General features: G+C 38.7%; 1 protein-coding gene across 1 annotated transcript; it reads right to left on the bottom strand.

Moving 5' to 3' along the window:
- Positions 1 to 105: 105 nt before the first annotated feature.
- LOC127619952 (gamma-enolase-like) lies at positions 106 to 16544 on the bottom strand. The gene is made up of 12 exons (XM_052092991.1): positions 16458 to 16544; positions 13601 to 13686; positions 13395 to 13490; positions 13175 to 13233; positions 10567 to 10636; positions 6457 to 6590; positions 6090 to 6312; positions 5741 to 5938; positions 3692 to 3893; positions 2150 to 2258; positions 2001 to 2059; positions 106 to 1639 (listed from the first exon to the last, which is right to left on the bottom strand). The coding sequence occupies exons 2-12, from the start codon at positions 13683 to 13685 to the stop codon at positions 1570 to 1572; spliced, it is 1305 nt and encodes a 434-aa protein (XP_051948951.1). The 5' UTR covers position 13686; positions 16458 to 16544; the 3' UTR covers positions 106 to 1569.
- Between the last annotated feature and the right edge of the window lie 1202 nt (positions 16545 to 17746).

Raw genomic sequence — 17746 nt, 5'->3', positions numbered from 1 at the left:
ACTGGAGTCGTATGGATTACTTTTATGCTGCTTTTATGTGCTTTTTGGACCTTCAAAGTTCTGGCCATCATTCACTTGCATTCTATGGACCAACAAATAAGAGCTGAAATATTCTTCTAAAACTCATCATTTGTGTTCAGCAGAAGAAAGAAAGACATCTGAGATGGCATGTGGGTGAGTAAATGACGAGAGAATTTTCATTTTTGAGTGAACTATCCCTTTAAGATCCAGAGTAAAATACGTTTTAAGATTTTAAGAGTCATTGCATGAGAAAATCAGGCAGATTTATGAAGATGGGGGTTTATCTATTCCTATTTAGTTATTTGAATCTATGGGAATTTATGTTTAGTCCTTTCATTTTTGTTATTTAACAATATTTTTTTATTTATCTGGCCAATAAGGACCTATTTTGGATCCTCCACCAAATTAGATATACAATAATTTATGCACATGATGAACTGTGTGTCTGGTTTTGCTTAATATATCAAATCACCTTTATGGAGAGAAAACATCTACACACATTGATCTGAGAAATTTCATTTTGAATATTCTAATAGGAGTAAAACTTTACATTTTTAGCAACTCTGCCCTTATCTTCCTTGATATTTTTTGTCTTTGTAGCATCTAAAAAGCTGTTGCCTATGTATTTTATTTTTATTTGGCCAAATTTGGATTTGTCTCTTTTGAGCTTTGCAAAAAAGGCTACTTTTTATCAGCATGTTTTTAGGTCAGAGAGAGAGAGACCCCCAATAACAGCAGTTGACAGAGAGCATTCTTACAGACAAAAAGCATCTAATGCCCTGGGCAAATTACTTAGTAAACAGAGTAAAGTGCTGGACCCTCATATAGCCAAAAAGACTGTCAGTGTTACTAACCACATCAAAATGTTCCATATTACACTCCCACTGATGTTTCACCTTGCATATGTGCATAAATAATAAGTATGCAAATGTTTCACACTTTAGGCCCCAAATCACCTTCCATTTTCCATAATCTATATATTTTTGCCTATTCCAACGCAATGAACGATAAAAATTCCCTTAAGTTTCTTTAGTGTGGCGAGTCAACTTAGACAGTTTTATTTATGTACATATATTTCACAATCTAAATTTAAGATGTTTACACCTGATTTTAATAAATCTCTCTCTGCTTGTATTCCATTTACGTAAATTCTCTTTTTAGACATCACAGTCACTGCATTGCTAAATTCTCTCCTAAAGTCTCTGTATCCATGTAATCATACGCATGCATGTTCACCCTGTGCACATGGGTTGCTCGTCAAGAAGTTCAGTATCTCTTGTGCATAATGCCGGTCTGTCCAGGATCCACTGTGCATTGTATTTGGTCTTTTAAAGCCTGTCCACAGTCCAGGTCAGTTTATATATATATATATGTCTTAAGTGTTTGAGTAAGTCATTATATCTATACCAGTGCAAATAGTGCCACTTTGATGCATTCTAGGTTATCTCGTGAGAAGTCGGGGGTATTCAGTCAGTCAGTTCAGTGCAGTACATACTCTGTTTGTCAGTTATTTTTGATTTTTGTGATTTCGGTGCAGTAATGTCAGTCTCACAGAGCACTGGGGTTTCTGAAATTGTGCCCGGCAAATCGAGCCTGATCTCCCAGTTCCTCTTCAATCCTACGAGGCAGAAAAGAGACAGATTGGCAGAGATGGACATGGATTAATAACCGAGTTTAGAAGGGGAGAGGAAGAATGATAGACAGGGCAAGAAGACTGCAATCAGCAATGGTAATCATGTCTCATCATTGGTTCCTTGAAACTGAGACTTTTTCCGTACAACAGTTATTGTGCAAGCAGAATGCACTTACAATGTAAGTGTAAGAGGTAAGGCAGGTTTAAAAGCAGAAATATGGAGCTCATATTTATTTTAAAGCCCCTACATTAATTAAGCACAGCCAGTGCCACTTTGTGGATTCATTAGTTGTTTGTTTTTTTATCAATTATTGATAATGAATAGCATGTTTGATTGCTCTCTTGCCTCATAAGTTGGTTGTATTTGGCGAGGCGCTCAGATCTACAAGGAGCTCCCGTCTTTATCTGAAAAAAAAAAGAGACAGAGGGAGTAACAGTTTAGCCAAATGAATAACTAAATTCACAACTTTAGGCAGTGTGTTTGAGTTTGTGTACCTGTCCAGTGCAGAGCCCCACCACTAGGTCAGCGATGAAAGTGTCCTCAGTCTCCCCTGAGCGATGGCTCACCATTACCCCCCATCCATTGGCCTGTGCGAGCTTACATCTACGAAATACATAGTTCGAAATGTATAAGCTGTATCAAATTAAATGCTTCTTGAACTTTAATTGTCACAGAAAACCCTTGCCGATGGACCTTAGTCAGGGTAGACGCTGAATTTTATGCAACATTTGACGCAAATGTGTTGATCATTTAATTCGTGGCTGTGGCTCAGGTGGTAGAGAGGGTCGGCCGCTAATCACAGGGTTGGTGGTTCGATTCCCGGCCCATGACTCCGCATGCCGAAGTGTCCTTGGGCAAGACACTGAACCCCAAGTTGCTCCCAATGGCAGGCTAGCACCTTGCATGGCAGCTCTGCCTCCATTGGTGTATGAGTGTGTGTGTGAATGGGTAAATGGGACACAGTTTAAAGCGCCTTGGTAACCTCTAAGGTTAAAAAAGGCGCGATATATGTGCAGACCATTTACCATTGAATTAAAGGTGTGCTAGGTAAAACATTTTCAATGCAAGTGAATAGTGATCAGGCCTTTGAAGCTCCAAAAAGGAGATGAAGTCATCATAAAAGTAATCCATCAGACTCAATTGGTTTAATCAATGTCTTCTGAAGCTATCCAGTTGGTCTGGGGTGAGAACAGACCAAAATATAACTCCTTTCTCACTGTACATCTTGACAGCGTTTTCCTTGGCGATCGTGATTTCAAGCTCAATTACACTTTCTATAGTGCCATCTGGCGCTCTGAGATCAGTTTGGGCCTAGAGACTGCAATGTCTGCAATGAGTTGTATTTTTGTCTGTCCTCACCCAAAACCAACTGGATAGCTTCAGAAGACATTGATTAAACCGCTGTAGCTGTGTGGATTATTTTATGCTGACTTGACCTCCATTTTGGAGCTTTTGGAGTTCTGGTCACCATTCACTTGCATTGTATGGACCTGCAGAGTTGAAATATTCTTCTGAAAATCTCTGTTTGTGTTCAGCAGAAGAAAGAAAGTCACACACATCTGGGATGGCATGATTGCAAGTAAATGATGAGAGAATTTTTGGGATGAACTATGCAAAAAACAAATAAAAACATGGATTATATGATTGAACTGCACGTCTATCTCTTACAGCCTTGTTTTTGTTAGCGTCAAATGAATCTTACTCTATAGTAAGTATTATAGTAAAGTTGTCGCCTAAAGGCCAAAGTATATGGGTATGTCTCGTGCACAGTGTGTGAGATACAAATTTCTTCATCAAAATAGTACGCGTGGAGTTTCCACATGCAGCCTAGATTTTCTATACATGCAGAGTCTTTGTGTCGTTACCGCATACACCTGCCATTGACTGCTTGAAGGGTATCATAAAGCAGTCATAGTGAAGCTCGTGTTCAAAAGAGATGACTTGAAAGGCTGAGTGCTAGACGCAAGATGGAACGGCACATGAAAAATGTGTTCTGTTGACACGTCTAGGCCTATTTGATTTATGTCTGTACTCACGCCTGGATGGCCTCTGTAACGGTGCCAATTTGATTGACTTTCAGGAGCAGACAATTACAGGCACGATCTTCTGCAGCTTTCTCTATCCTCTTTGGGTTTGTCACGGTCAGGTCATCTCCCACAATCTGGACCCCGATGGAACCTGTCATGTTTGTCCAGGCGGGCCAGTCATCCTGATCGAAGGGGTCCTCAATGGACACCACTGTTTAATTAACGGTAAGACAGAAATGAAAGATGATAGAATTTTAAAGTTATACATAAGTAAAAAAAATAATGTTTTAAACAATTTTACGTTAAGGGGAAATATTTGCACCTGGATTTTATTTTCTGGGGTATAACAAGGACTATAATAGAATATTAAGAACTATATCAGATGTTACAAATTAAAAACAGAAAAATCCATTATAAGGACATTTTTTGCACTCACTTATTTATTTATTTTGATTTAGATTTTTGTGAGGGCATTTTTGTTATATTTGGTGGCATTTCTGCCCCGACTAAATTTCAGACCCTGCATGAGGATAAATGCAGGATAAATGTTCTGGGATAAATGCAACTAGTTCTATAGCATCTTGTGGTATGTTGTTGATTACCACAAAAATTATTTTGATTTGGCCCTCAGTTTGTAAAACAAGTAAAAATTATGTTTACGGAAATGCACATACAATGGAAATCATCCAGCAGCATGCTCACATGAGAAATCAACATATTGCTCCCGAAAGTTCTTGTGCTTTGAAATCAACCCCATTCAGGGGGTAGTATTAATAAAATATGGATTCTTGTTGACTGTATTACATCATTTACAACTGAAAATACTACTCGCTTTTGGCGCCACTCCATGGACATTTCCCCCAGAAAGTGAAGCTCACACGTGCCCATGCATTCAACAGCAATTCCAGCTTTGGCCACTAGGGGCAGTGACTCGAATTTCAGTAAGCACAGACCAATTTAAGCAGTAAAACATTCAAATTCAAAGTGCTGTGATCAGTCTGATTTCAGAGGACATTAAACCAGAAATCCATCCATCCATCCATCCATCTTCAACCGCTTATCCGAAGTCGGGTCGCGGGGGCAGCTGCTCCAGCAGGGGGCCCCAAACTTCCCTATCCCGAGCCACATTAACCAACTCTGATTGGGGGACCCCGAGGCGTTCCCAGGCCAGTGTGGAGATGTAATCTCTCCACCTAGTCCTGGGTCTTCCCCGAGGCCTCCTCTCAGCTGGACGTGCCTGAAACACCTCCCTAGGGAGGCGGCCAGGGGGCATCCTTACCAGATGCCCAAACCACCTCAACTGACTCCTTTCAACGCAAAGGAGCAGCGGCTCTACTCCGAGCTCCTCACGGATGACTGAGATCCTCACTCTATCTCTAAGGGAGAAGCCCGCCACCCTTCTGAGGAAGCCCATTTCGGCCGCTTGTACTCGCGACCTAGTTCTTTCGGTCATGACCCAACCTTCATGACCATAGGTGAGGGTAGGAACAAAAATTGACCGGTAGATCGAGAGCTTTGCCTTTCGGCTCAGCTCTCTTTCGTGACTAACAGTGCGATAGAGCGAGTGCAATACCGCCCCCGCTGCCCCGATTCTCCGGCCAACCTCCCGCTCCATTGTCCCCTCACTCGTGAACAAGACCCCGAGGTACTTGAACTCCTTCACTTGGGGCAAAACCTCATTCCCTACCTAAATGTGAAGGTTATATATTTGTTGCAGTGTTTATAATACATTCCTATGTACAAAAATGTGTGTAATTTGACCTGTAAAGTTGTCTGAATCGTCCTTTTGCAGTAGGAATACTGGGTGGATGAACTTCTGATTATGCGTTACCAACTTAATTCCTTTGGGTAGAACTTGCTCTGTTTAAAGAGTGCTTGTCAGGTCGCTACACCATGTCCTTTTCAGGGATTGTTATTTAGATATCATACAACATTAACCAGGATTACCAGTTGTATTTAAATCAGAATACTGCTATAACTAAAGACCTTAAGTTGCATGTCAAACTACTGAAATGTTTCGTCATTTCATATCCTAAAGTTTTCTGAAGCACAGTTTACCTGGATAGTCATTGACAAACGTCTGGTAGATCTCTAAAAGCTCATCGCTGGTGATGTGTCTGTTGGCATCTGGGGGCGACTTGAAGTCCAGGTCATACTTTCCATCACAGTAGAACTCAGAGGCGGCTACATCCATACCGATCACAACTTTGTCTGTGAAACCGGCCTTGTCTATAGCAGTTTTTATCAACTCCAGTGCTGTGGGCGAAGAATAGAGAATCCAACAAAACATATATGTGGATACATTTATTATGTTTCACGTGCATTACAAACAAGGTGATAAAGCTTTTCAGGAGGTTTATGTTACACTGTCTGAAACCATTATCACACACACACACTTACAACACACCTTCACTGTTCTCCAGGATGTTTGGAGCAAAACCTCCCTCATCACCGACATTGGTGGCATCTTGGCCGTACTTCTCCTTGATTACACCTTTCAGTGTCTGGTAGAGCTCAGCTCCAACACGCAGTGCATCACGGAATGACTCCGCCCCTACAGGAAGTACCATGAATTCTTGCATGGCAAGCTTGTTTCCAGCATGAGAGCCTCCATTTATTACATTAAACGCCTGAATAGATAATAGACAAATGGATGGAGGAGATATACTTGACTTTTCACATAGATAATCAATATAATAAACCTATAGATTCACTTTTTTATTAGCTTTGAAATAAATTCATGCAGCTGCAAATTGCGTGATTAATTTTCTTACAGGAACCGGCAGCACTAGTTCTGTGTTTCCTGCCAGATCAGCAATATGGCGGTACAGGGGGATGTCCTTTTCTGCCGCACCAGCCTTGCAGATGGCCAAAGACACTCCCAGGATGGCATTAGCACCAAATTGGGCTGTGGACAAAATGAACAGATCAAAATACTGTATTAGTAATATTTTACTCTCTGCATTGTTTTTGCATGCTAGTTGCATTCCAACAACTAACACTGGGCTATTAATCATACTTTTTAAAATACTGTTGTAACAAAATTTGAACAAAGAGTTGGAATGATTCATATTTATTCATTAAAAGCTACCCGTTTTAAAGGCAAGCTAATTTGTTGCTAATTAAAAACAACATTAACCCTTTACAATAATATTCCATATTTTTTACATTAGGTGTTATGAACTAACCATAAACAATGTAATTTTAACAGTGTTTATTAATCGTTGTTAATGCTAGTTAATAAAAATACAATTGTTCATTGTTAGTTCATGCTAGAGTAGTTCATAGTGCATTAACTATTGATAACATATACACATTTTGATTTTAAAAAGGTACATGTTGAAATCAAAATGAATCACGATTAATAGATGCTGTAAAAGATTGTTTATTTTTAGTTTATGTGAACTCATTTTGTAAATTAATGGTAACAAATGGAACCTTATTGTAAAGCTTTACCAAAACAACAAATTTGGACTTAAAAGTGACACCATGACATGTTTTAAAGTCAAAAAGAAATGGTGTTCACAAAGCATTTTACTTTTGTATTGCATTGAAAAAAAATTTTTGTGGTTAAGTAAATATAGCAGAGATGATCAAGTACTTTCTACATTGAATGAGATAGTTTAAACGTGAACTTGAAAATATTAAGTACATTTTACATTTCTATTTCAATTAAAACGTAAAAATGAATGCTGTAAATATCATTAATGATTGTTTGTTATCTTTACAATGCGTAAATACATCATGTATCAATCTTGAAGTACAGGTGAAACTCGAAAAATTAGAATATCGTGCAAAAGTTCATTAATTTCAGTAATTCAACTTAAAAGGTGAAACTAATATATTATATAGACTCATTACAAGCAAAGTAAGATATTTCAAGCCTTTATTTGATATAATTTTGATGATTATGGCTTACAGCTTATGAAAACCCCAAATTCAGAATCTCAGAAAATTAGAATATTACATGAAATCAATTAAAAAAAAGGATTTTAAATACAGAAATGTCGGCCCTCTGAAAAGTATAATCATGCATATGTACTCAGTACTTGGTTTGGGCCCCTTTTGCATTAATTACTGCCTCAATGCGGCGTGGCATGGATGCTATCAGCCTGTGGCACTGCTGAGGTGTTATGGAAGACCAAGATGCTTCAATAGCGGCCTTCAGCTCTTCTGCATTGTTTGGTCTCATGTCTCTCATCTTTCTCTCGGCAATGCCCCATAGATTCTCTATGGGGTTCAGGTCAAGCGAGTTTGCTGGCCAATCAAGCACAGTAATACCATGGTCATTGAACCAGGTTTTGGTACTTTTGGCAGTGTGGGCAGGTGCCAAGTCCTGCTGGAAAATGAAGTCAGCATCTCCATAAAGCTTGTCTGCTGAAGGAAGCATGAAGTGCTCTAAAATGTCCCGGTAGACGGCTGCGTTGACTCTGGACTTAATAAAGCACAGTGGACCAACACCAGCCGATGACATGGCTCCCCAAACCAACACAGACTGTGGAAACTTCACACTGTACTTCAAGCATCTTGGATTGTGTGCCTCTCCATTCTTCCTCCAGACTCTGGGACCTTTTTCTTCCACACTTTTCCCTTCCACTTAACTTTCTATTAATGTGCTTTGATACAGCACTTTGAGAACATCCAACTTCTTTTGCAATTACCTTTTGAGGCTTTCCCTCCTTGTGGAGGGTGTCAATGATGGTTTTCTGCACAACTGTCAGGTCAGCAGTCTTCCCCATGATTGTGAATTCAACTGAACCAGACTGAGAGACCATTTAAAGGCTCAGGAACCCTTTGCAGGTGTTTTGGATTCATTAGCTGATTAGAGTGTGACACTTTGAGCTACAATACTGAACCTTTTCACAATATTCTAATTTTCTGAGATTCTGAATTTGGGGTTTTCATAAGCTGTAAGCCATAATCATCAAAATTATATCAAATAAAGGCTTGAAATATCTTACTTTGCTTGTAATGAGTCTATGTAATATATTAGTTTCACCTTTTAAGTTGAATTACTGAAATTAATGAACTTTTGCACGATATTCTAATTTTTCGAGTTTCACCTGTAGAAAACCTTGTTATATTTATTTGCTAATTTGAGTACGTTGCACAGATGAATAAATTAAGTAAATTTGACGTAACTTTTCGAAGCATGCACTGGTCTTGAATAATTAATGAGATTTAATTGTTTCACCATTTGCAAGTTTATTTACACCGTTTTCATTGTTGATTTTGCTGTCACGTTTGGTAACTTCTTGTTCTGTGCAGAGCTAGAAATTCACACTCCAAATTGTTATTCACTTTCAGTATTGAATTTCTATATCTATATTAGTGTGATTCACTCTTAAAAAGTGTTAAAATAGCACTGTTTAGTGTTTAGTCTCAAACATTACCAGACTTAAAAGATCAACACTAAGGTAGAGTAAAACCCTTAACACTGGCAAGAGTGTAAATTTAACTCTGATCAGTGAGAATTATATAAACACTGGCATAGTGTTACAATAACACTACTAGTGTTGATTTAACACTGCTGTTTTACACTTTAGTTATTATATGAACTCCATGAGAGTTTAATATTCAACTCTGAGGCACTTCTAAAACTGTTCATTTAACTCTGGCCTGTGAGAAATATATAAACTCTAAGAAAGTGTTAAAATGAACTCTCACAGAGTTCAAATAACACTTTACTGTTTAATCTGAAGTTAATTTTATACCAAAAACTACCTGTTCATGATAAAAAAATATGAGCTTTTTGGGGGCCTGGGTAGCTCAGTCAGTTAAGATGCTGACTACCACCCCTGGAGTTGTGAGTTCGGATTCAGGTCTCCTAAGCAATCAAATGACCCGGTTGCTAGGGAGGGTAGAGTCACATGGGGTAACCTCCTCACGGTTGCTCTAATGTGGTTCTCGCTCGTGGTGGGGCACGTGGTGAGTTGTGCGTGGATGCCGCAGAGAATAGCGTGAAGCCTCCACACACGGCATGTCTCCGCGGTAACGCTCTCAGCAAGCCACGTGATCAGATGCGTGGATTGACGGTTTCAGACGTGGAAGCAACTGAGATTCGTCCTCCACCACCCGGATTGAGGCGAGTCAGTACACCACCACGAGGACTTAGAGCATTTATGGAATTGGGCATGCCAAATCGGGGAGAAAAGGCGAGAAAATCACACACACACACACACACAAAAAAAACGTTTTGGTTGTTACCGTCCTTATGTTTTGTGCACCAAAGTGTTGAGGTCTGTGCGCACAGAACTATATCTGGTTTCTATGGCCTGTAATGCAAGGCAATGTTGTCTAATAGACATCATAGCATGCATTTAGCTTCCCTGTGGAAGGATTCTGTATGTCATGTGATCATAAGCAAAGTCCAAAATGTGAAAAGTTCCAATTAATCGTTCATTTAATTTGACTAAAAGTATATCCGATTTGTAATTAACAGCTAATGTATTACATTAATTCACTTCAATCAATATTATGTTACACAGTGTGCAAAAACTTGCAAAACACAAATTATGTAAATCTTACTAGTCATTTGTTTCAGTATGTGATGAATTTCTGAGTGAAATAGTGTATTCAACAAGACAAACAGAGGGGCGTGACTTCTGGAATTGATTGGATCATGAAAAGTTTCTAAATAAGATGTGGTTTGAGGGCAAGCTTTAAAAAGTAAGAGGGACTGGCGACATCAGCCGAAAAGGACATTTGTTTCAGTAGTGGAGCAAGATTGCAAACGTGTTTTTTCTTTATAATCACATGCACAGATATAGTGTTATCAATGAGACCAGGAATGTGTGTTAAGAGAGTAAATGGGGATTTTAATTCTGTGTAGGGGTTTATCGGGATATCTGATCAATAATTGAACAAGTAAGAGAGAAACTCACATTTGTTCTCTGTGCCGTCCATTTCTATCATCATGTTGTCCAGTTTCTCTTGTTCCACCACACTGATCTCCTAAAGTTCACATTATGAAGAGAAAACTGCCCTGGTTAATAAAATACTGCTGTTTGATGAATATGCTGTCTAACTATAAACCTTGCTGTTATCAAATAATAAACTGGTTTATTTCAAATGATCGTCAAATAAAATAAATAAAAAGCATATACAAATATCAATAATAAGCCTGAATAACACAAATAAGTGACGCTTATAGTAGTTTTTCAAATTCAAATTTTAGACTTAGAGTTTTAAACGTGACAGTAAGTCTTAGTTATTAAAAAAGGGTGAATGGGAATGAAAAACGAAAAGAAAAAAAAAGGAACATGTAGATAACAGGAGATTTTGTGTCTCTGGCTTTTGTTGATGTGTAGCCGTGGGACCTGCTTTAAAATCTCCTGTTATAAGTAAACGGGTGTAAAATATGAAAAGAACAATGATAGATAAAAACTACAATAGTAGGATCTGATTCTGATCCCATCTGATCTGCAAAACAAACAAACAAGCAAACACATAACAAACACATAACAAACACATAACAAACACATAACAAACACATAACAAACACGTAACAAACACATAACAAACACATAACAAACACATAAGTAAACTGTGCTGAATTTAAAGGAATATTCCGGGTTCAATACAAGTGAAGCCCAATCAACAGCTTATGTGGCATAATGTTGTTTACCAATGATTACCAAAGTGAGGCACTTACAATGGGAGTGAATGGGGCCAATTTTTGGAGGGTTTAAAGGCAGAAATGTGAATCTTATAATTTTATAAATGCACTTACATTAATTCCTATGTTAAATTGTATTATTTGAGCTGTAAAATTGTTTAAATCATAATTTTTATGGTCTTTTTAGGGTTTACGTCGTTACGGCATCGTGGCAACGAAGTTTTATAATTTGACCTAACTTCACACAGAAAAGGTAGGTAAGCCATTTCATCACACTAAAATCATGTTAACCTGTGTACTGTTTAAGTCTTGTGGCTGTACTTTAAAAAAGGTGAGTATTTAAATTGTTTTTATCCAAAGCGACTTACAGTGCACTTATTACAGGGACAATCCCCCCGGAGCAACCTGGAGTTAAGTGCCATGCTCAAGGACACAATGGTGGTGGCTGTGGGGATCGAACCAGCAACCTTCTGATTACCAGTTATGTGCTCTAGCCCACTACGCCACCACCACTCCACATTTTAACATGTACGGATTGGCCCCCATTCACTTCCATTATAAATGCCACACTGTAACCTTGATTTTTGCTTTTTTAAAGATTGCAAAATAATTTTTGTGGTAATCAACATTATGCCACAAATGCTGTCGATTGAACTTAACTTCTATTGAAACCGGAATATTCCTGTAGGTTTGAAAATTTAAATGGAAAATTATTTGGAAGGTGGTGACATACATCTGGATAAAGGAACTGAAAATAAATGAAAAAATCACCAGATAGGAGGTCAAAAATAATGTAAATGATTATATAAACAGCTTTAAATAACAAACTTTTGTCACAGTGATTTTAAAGGAATATTTCAAGTTAATTTCTATTGACAGTATTAGTATTTAAATTATCGGGATACAATATTATCTATAGAATAGTATGTGCAAGCATTTCTGTAAAAACGTTTTACAAACATAATTATTTTCTGTGGTAATTGTCAGCATACCAGAATACTCCCTTAAGTATTCTGGTAAGAGGTTACTTAATAAGTACAGTATATCATATATTGTATATATACCATATACTTTTTAGATATAGTACTATATAGTATCTGGCACTACACTATACATAATGATGGTACTATTTTTATTTATTAAATTTTTCTCCCCAATTTGGAATGCCCAATTCCTTGTACTTAGTAGGTCCTCGTGGTGGCACGGTTACTCGCCTCAATCCAGGTGGCGGAGGACATGTCTCAGTTGCCTCCACTTCTGAGACCGTCATTCTGCGCATTTTATCATGTGGCTCGTTGTGCATGACACCGCCGAGACTCACCGCATGTGGAGGCTCATGCTACTCTCCGCGATCCAAGCACAACTTACCACACGCCCCATTACCCCATGTGACTCTACCCTCACTAGCAACCAGTGTCATGCACAAGGAGACACGTGATAATATGCGCGGATTGACTGTCTCAGAAGTGGAGACAACTGAGGCTTGTCCTCCACCACCCGGGTTGAGGCGAGTAACCGCGCCACACGAGGACCTACTAAGTAGTGGGAATTGGGCATTCCAAATTGGGAGAAACAGGGTATTTTAAAAATAAATTATTAAAAAATAATATAATGTAGAGTACATATATTTATATGGGTATTTTAGAAATAACTGATAGACAGAACATGCTAACTCCTTTCAGGAAATTAAAAGTTTTAGTTAGAATTCCTCACATTAATGGCAGTTAACATCACTTGTGGTGGGGTTTTGAATGTAACCTGCATTCAACACATAACATTTCTCCAGTATTGCAGTCTAATCTCATTTCCATGCTGGATGAAATGTGCTTATCTTGTTATTCGTTATAAATAAAATATAAATCAAGTCCACTCACAGATGCAATGATGGCTGGCCCAAGAGTGTCATTAATGTGACCAACAGCCTTCAGTACACCTTAAAGCAATATAACACGAATAAAGAACAGGTCAAGATATGTAAAATGGGATATAAAAGACAAACCTATTGCAAAAGTCTTTAAAAGTACAATATACTACAATGTGTTCTAATTAATCCCATATATATAAAGTGATGATTGGACAACTCTGATTTCTCACCTTTGCCCTTGTAACGGCTTTTGTCTCCATCTCTAAGTTCCAGAGCTTCATAGATACCTGTAGATGCTCCACTGGGCACAGCAGCCCTGAACAGACCTGTAAATAGTATGTTCCATTTTTAAAATGTATATTTATCTAAGAATTTAAACATACCCACATTGCAATCTAGCCATAGCTTGTTGTAATGAGGCACTCTTTCGATTCACCTTTGTCAGTTCTCAGGTCCACCTCTACTGTGGGGTTTCCCCGTGAGTCCAGGATTTCCCTGGCAACGATGCTCACAATGGACATCCTTAAAGGTAGATGAGAGAGAGAGAGAGAGAGAGAGAGAGAGAGAGAGAGAGAGCAAGATAAACTCTTTGGTCTTTAATTATTAATGGTTACACTGCGTAGGAACTGTGTGTCAGTGTTTGACAACTCACGGGTCATGGCACCATTTTAATTGACTTTGCATTAATAAAAGTGAAACCAGAATGCTTTGAAACAGAGCTAACATTTTTAAAGTGAGCAAGGTCTCAAGCGAGAGCATTGTTCTACCTACATTTTCCATTCATCTTCATTAGCGCATCAAAAAGCCTTCTCGTTTGCAACATCATATATGTGCTCTTGTTTCTATAATGGCATCCTGTAGCTACCAGATTTATATTTAAATTATTGTTCCTGGCCCTTTGGTGCAGTTAAAATTAGGTCCCAATATTACCTACAAAATTTGCTTAAACATACACCACCAATATGACCATACGGGACCTCGATATGTTGCTACCAAATGTTCCTGCAGCTTGACATCATCCCCAATCTGCCAGGATACTGACAAGCGGCATCTCCCGTCATACATCTTTGCATCAGTTCAAATGTGGGAGTTATTAATAGCACTTTGTGCGAGCAGCCTCAGAGACACAGGTTCTGGTCCCACCAAAACCAGGAAGTAATAGCATTACATTTTTATTTCACTGACGGCTAGGTTTAGGGTTGGGGTTCGGGTTAGTGCATATAGTATGGTTAATACAATGTATTCCTGTTTAAATGTATTACATAATTTAAAACTTAAAATACAACTCGCATTTGGCTCCACTCTGTGGACATTTTACACATTTAAGTTAAGCTCCATCCACTGCATTTGTGGCATAATGTTGAGTATTTTGGAACATGGGAGCTGGTCCAAGCTGGTCTTGAGCTGGTCCAATCTGGTTTATAGCTGGTTCATAGCTATAACACCAACTTGACCATCTTGAGCTGGTATGACCAGCTGGTAGCTGGTCCAAGATGGTCTTGGATCAGCCAAAGACCAGTTTGGAACAGCTAGAAACCACCTACCACATTCCAAAACACAGCCACCACCTTAAGCTGGTTTTTCCAGCAGGGTACTGAAGAATATTCCAGGTTCAATACAAGTTAAGCTAAATCAACAGCATTTGTGGCATAATGTTGCTTTTGATGTTTAAAGCTTATAATGTTATAAAAGCACTTCTAATTAATTCTTCTGTTAAAAATTGTGTATTAGGGTTTGCTGACATTACATCGTCATGGCAACGAAGTACTAAACTTGGCTATAACTTACACAGAAAATGTTAGTAAGTGATTTTATCACACTCATATCATGTCAACATGCATATTGTTTATGTGTTGTGGCTATACTTCTGAAACAGTGAGTATTTTAACGTTTACGGATTGGCCCCCATTCACTTCCATTATAAGTGCTTCACTGTATCCCAGATTTTTGCTTTTTTTTAAGAAAAGGAGGTGCAATTCAAAATGAATTTTTGTGGTAATCAGTATTATGCCACAAATGCAGTTGAGGGATCTTAACTTGTATTGAACCCGAAATATTCCATAAACATCATTAACTTTACGCCAACACATTAGGAGTACCAATCAATCTGGGAGGCCTTTACAATTTGGACTGTTTTTCTGGAAAATTCAGTACTATCATCCTTACCAATACGAGAAAAGCTTTGAGAGCAAAATGCTATGTTCTCAGATGCCTCATTACTAATTAAAAAACAAAACACGTAAATTGCGTTATATATATGCTATGACCAAAACAGGCACACTTGCCACCTTGCTAATGCAATGCACATCTCACGGTCCTGCATAGCCCACTGGCATTCAGACCAAGTAGGAGGGGCTTTATTTCATAATGCTAGTACTGGCATGAATGCCCGCAGGTATGGCAGTCTGACCAGCCCAGTTTGGCTGTGATTCAAATCATGACTGTAAATCTAAACCTGGACGATGCTAATTTACATTGTGCCAATGTGGGACTGCAGCACAGTACTGTCAGCAGAAATACAGAGCGTCAAAATGAGCGGGGGCAATATGGAGCAGGGGGGTGGGGTGTCAGGGGTGGGGTGGGGTGGGTAGCGCAGAAAGTGGTGTGATGGGGCAAGAAAAAGATACATAATTTAACATGCCTTTGGAGAAACGAAGAGAAGCTTTTTGAAATGGAGGCAGAGAGCACATAGCGGGAAAGGTTGCAGTCTAATGGAGGGTGATGTTCACAGGAAATTAGAACAATTTGGACACACACTGATACATATATACTCACACATACAGTAGCACAGACACATAGTGTGGGATCTGCCCAATCATAACAAGAATGCACTATTCCCTACATTTACATTACACGTCAATTTCCGCAAAGTATCCGTGTATCATGTCACAGGCACAGTCTCTTCACATAAGAGCATCTCTGGAGAGACATGCCCTACACCATGGTCCAAAACAGCATTAGATAACACATTTTGAATATCACTTTTGCAATTTGACAGTTCTGGGATGTCAAATCTTAAAAATTAAAACAGGTTATCAAGATTCATTACTAAAATGACTGTAAAAGCATGCACACAATTGAGGTGACACAATGTTAACAATGACACAAGTTACTCAACTGACCCAACACCAGTTATATCCCCAAACAGTCTAACCCCTGTAGCGTTATTTACTGTCTTAAGGCATTTTAATGAACTCTCTGAATCTGCATTAAGGATGCAGAGGCCGGCACAAGCCACGAAAAGCTGCCAAAAGGAAGAAAAGATACAGAATAAAGGATTTATGCATGATTACCTGCCGTCAGAGTGTGTAGCCTTGCAAGAGGCAAGCTCGAAAGTGTTGAACTGCAGAAGAGAGAGAGAGAGGGGGAAAACAGAGCAAGGGTGGGTGGAAACAAGAATGAGAGGGAGATGAGAGGAGAAACAGAGGGGGAGGGGATGAAAGGATGAGTCAGAAGAAGATGCTGAGAGTTAGAGAGAGAGAGAGTTAGAGAGGAGAGAGAGAGAGAGAGAGAGAGAGAGAGAGAGAGAGAGAGAGAGGAGGAGGATGAGTAGGTCAAGGCGACTGATTAATAAGAGGGAACAGGGAACTCAAGAAGAGGAGGGGAGACAACAAACACAGGGTGCTGCAATGTTCCACTGTGGTTTGCTGGTAAAAATAGATATAGCAATTGGTCAGAAGTCAAAATCAAAATCCTGCACAGTGTTAGAAGGGAATGGTGTTTGAGTGAAGATCTTACTGCACACAATTGCTAATTTTCTACACAATTTGTGTGTGTGTGTGTGTGTATATATATATATAATAAGGAGTGCCAAACAGGAAATAATCATATAAATTCTGAATACATAGTAATATAGCATAATTTATAGTTATAAATCAGAATATATATAATTGTAAAACAGAATATAAAGTTATAAATCCAAATATTGTATGTAATTGTAAATATATTTATAAATCTTAATATATAATTATTGATCAAAATATAGTTATAAATCTGAATATTTCATTGTAAACCTGAAAATATAGTTATCAATATATATTTGAAAATCAGAATATATAATCTGAATATATAGGTATAAATGTCAAGGTAAATGTCAAGGTAAAAAACTAAAATACTTTATTAATAAAAATAAACAAAATCCCACGAGGGGGAGAACAAACACCCCCGAAGCGGACAAAAGTAATCCAGGGAATCGGGAAGAGGGAAAACGAGGAACAGGACCAACAGGACCGGACTGGAACCAGGAAGGTGACATGATGACTGGAACGCAGAAGAACATACACAAGTACTGTCTAGAGAACAATACAAGACGAACTGGAACTGGACAGCAAACACAAGACTAAAATAGTGAGAGAAAGAGGGTTAATCCAGGGCAGGTGTAAACAATGAAACAATAATGAGTAAACAAGGAAGCACACAGCGCTCTAGAAACAGCAACAAAGCCACGTGCTCACACAAGCAGGCAAAACATCCGATTAGCATGAGCGCACATCGCCAAGACAATGAGGCGATACACTCATGCCAATTGGCAAGACGAGAGCAGACACTTGTGTGAGAGTTCGGCCATACACACACACCCGAC

The sequence above is a fragment of the Xyrauchen texanus genome, chromosome 26 (genome assembly GCF_025860055.1).
Source record: "Xyrauchen texanus isolate HMW12.3.18 chromosome 26, RBS_HiC_50CHRs, whole genome shotgun sequence".
NCBI classification, from domain to species: domain Eukaryota; kingdom Metazoa; phylum Chordata; class Actinopteri; order Cypriniformes; family Catostomidae; genus Xyrauchen; species Xyrauchen texanus.
Note: the sequence above shows the minus strand (reverse complement) of the source record. Positions and strands in the feature narration are given on the sequence as shown.

Coding starts and splice junctions, on each gene's coding strand:
- LOC127619952 (XM_052092991.1), bottom strand. CDS start 13,685: ATGTCCATTGTGAGCATCGTTGCCAGGGAAATCCTGGACTCACGGGGA. Junction 10,637..13,174: donor GGCCAGCCATCATTGCATCT/GTGAGTGGACTT, acceptor TGTGAACTTTAG/GAGATCAGTGTGGTGGAACA. Junction 1,640..2,000: donor AAATACAACCAACTTATGAG/GCAAGAGAGCAA, acceptor TCTGCCTCGTAG/GATTGAAGAGGAACTGGGAG.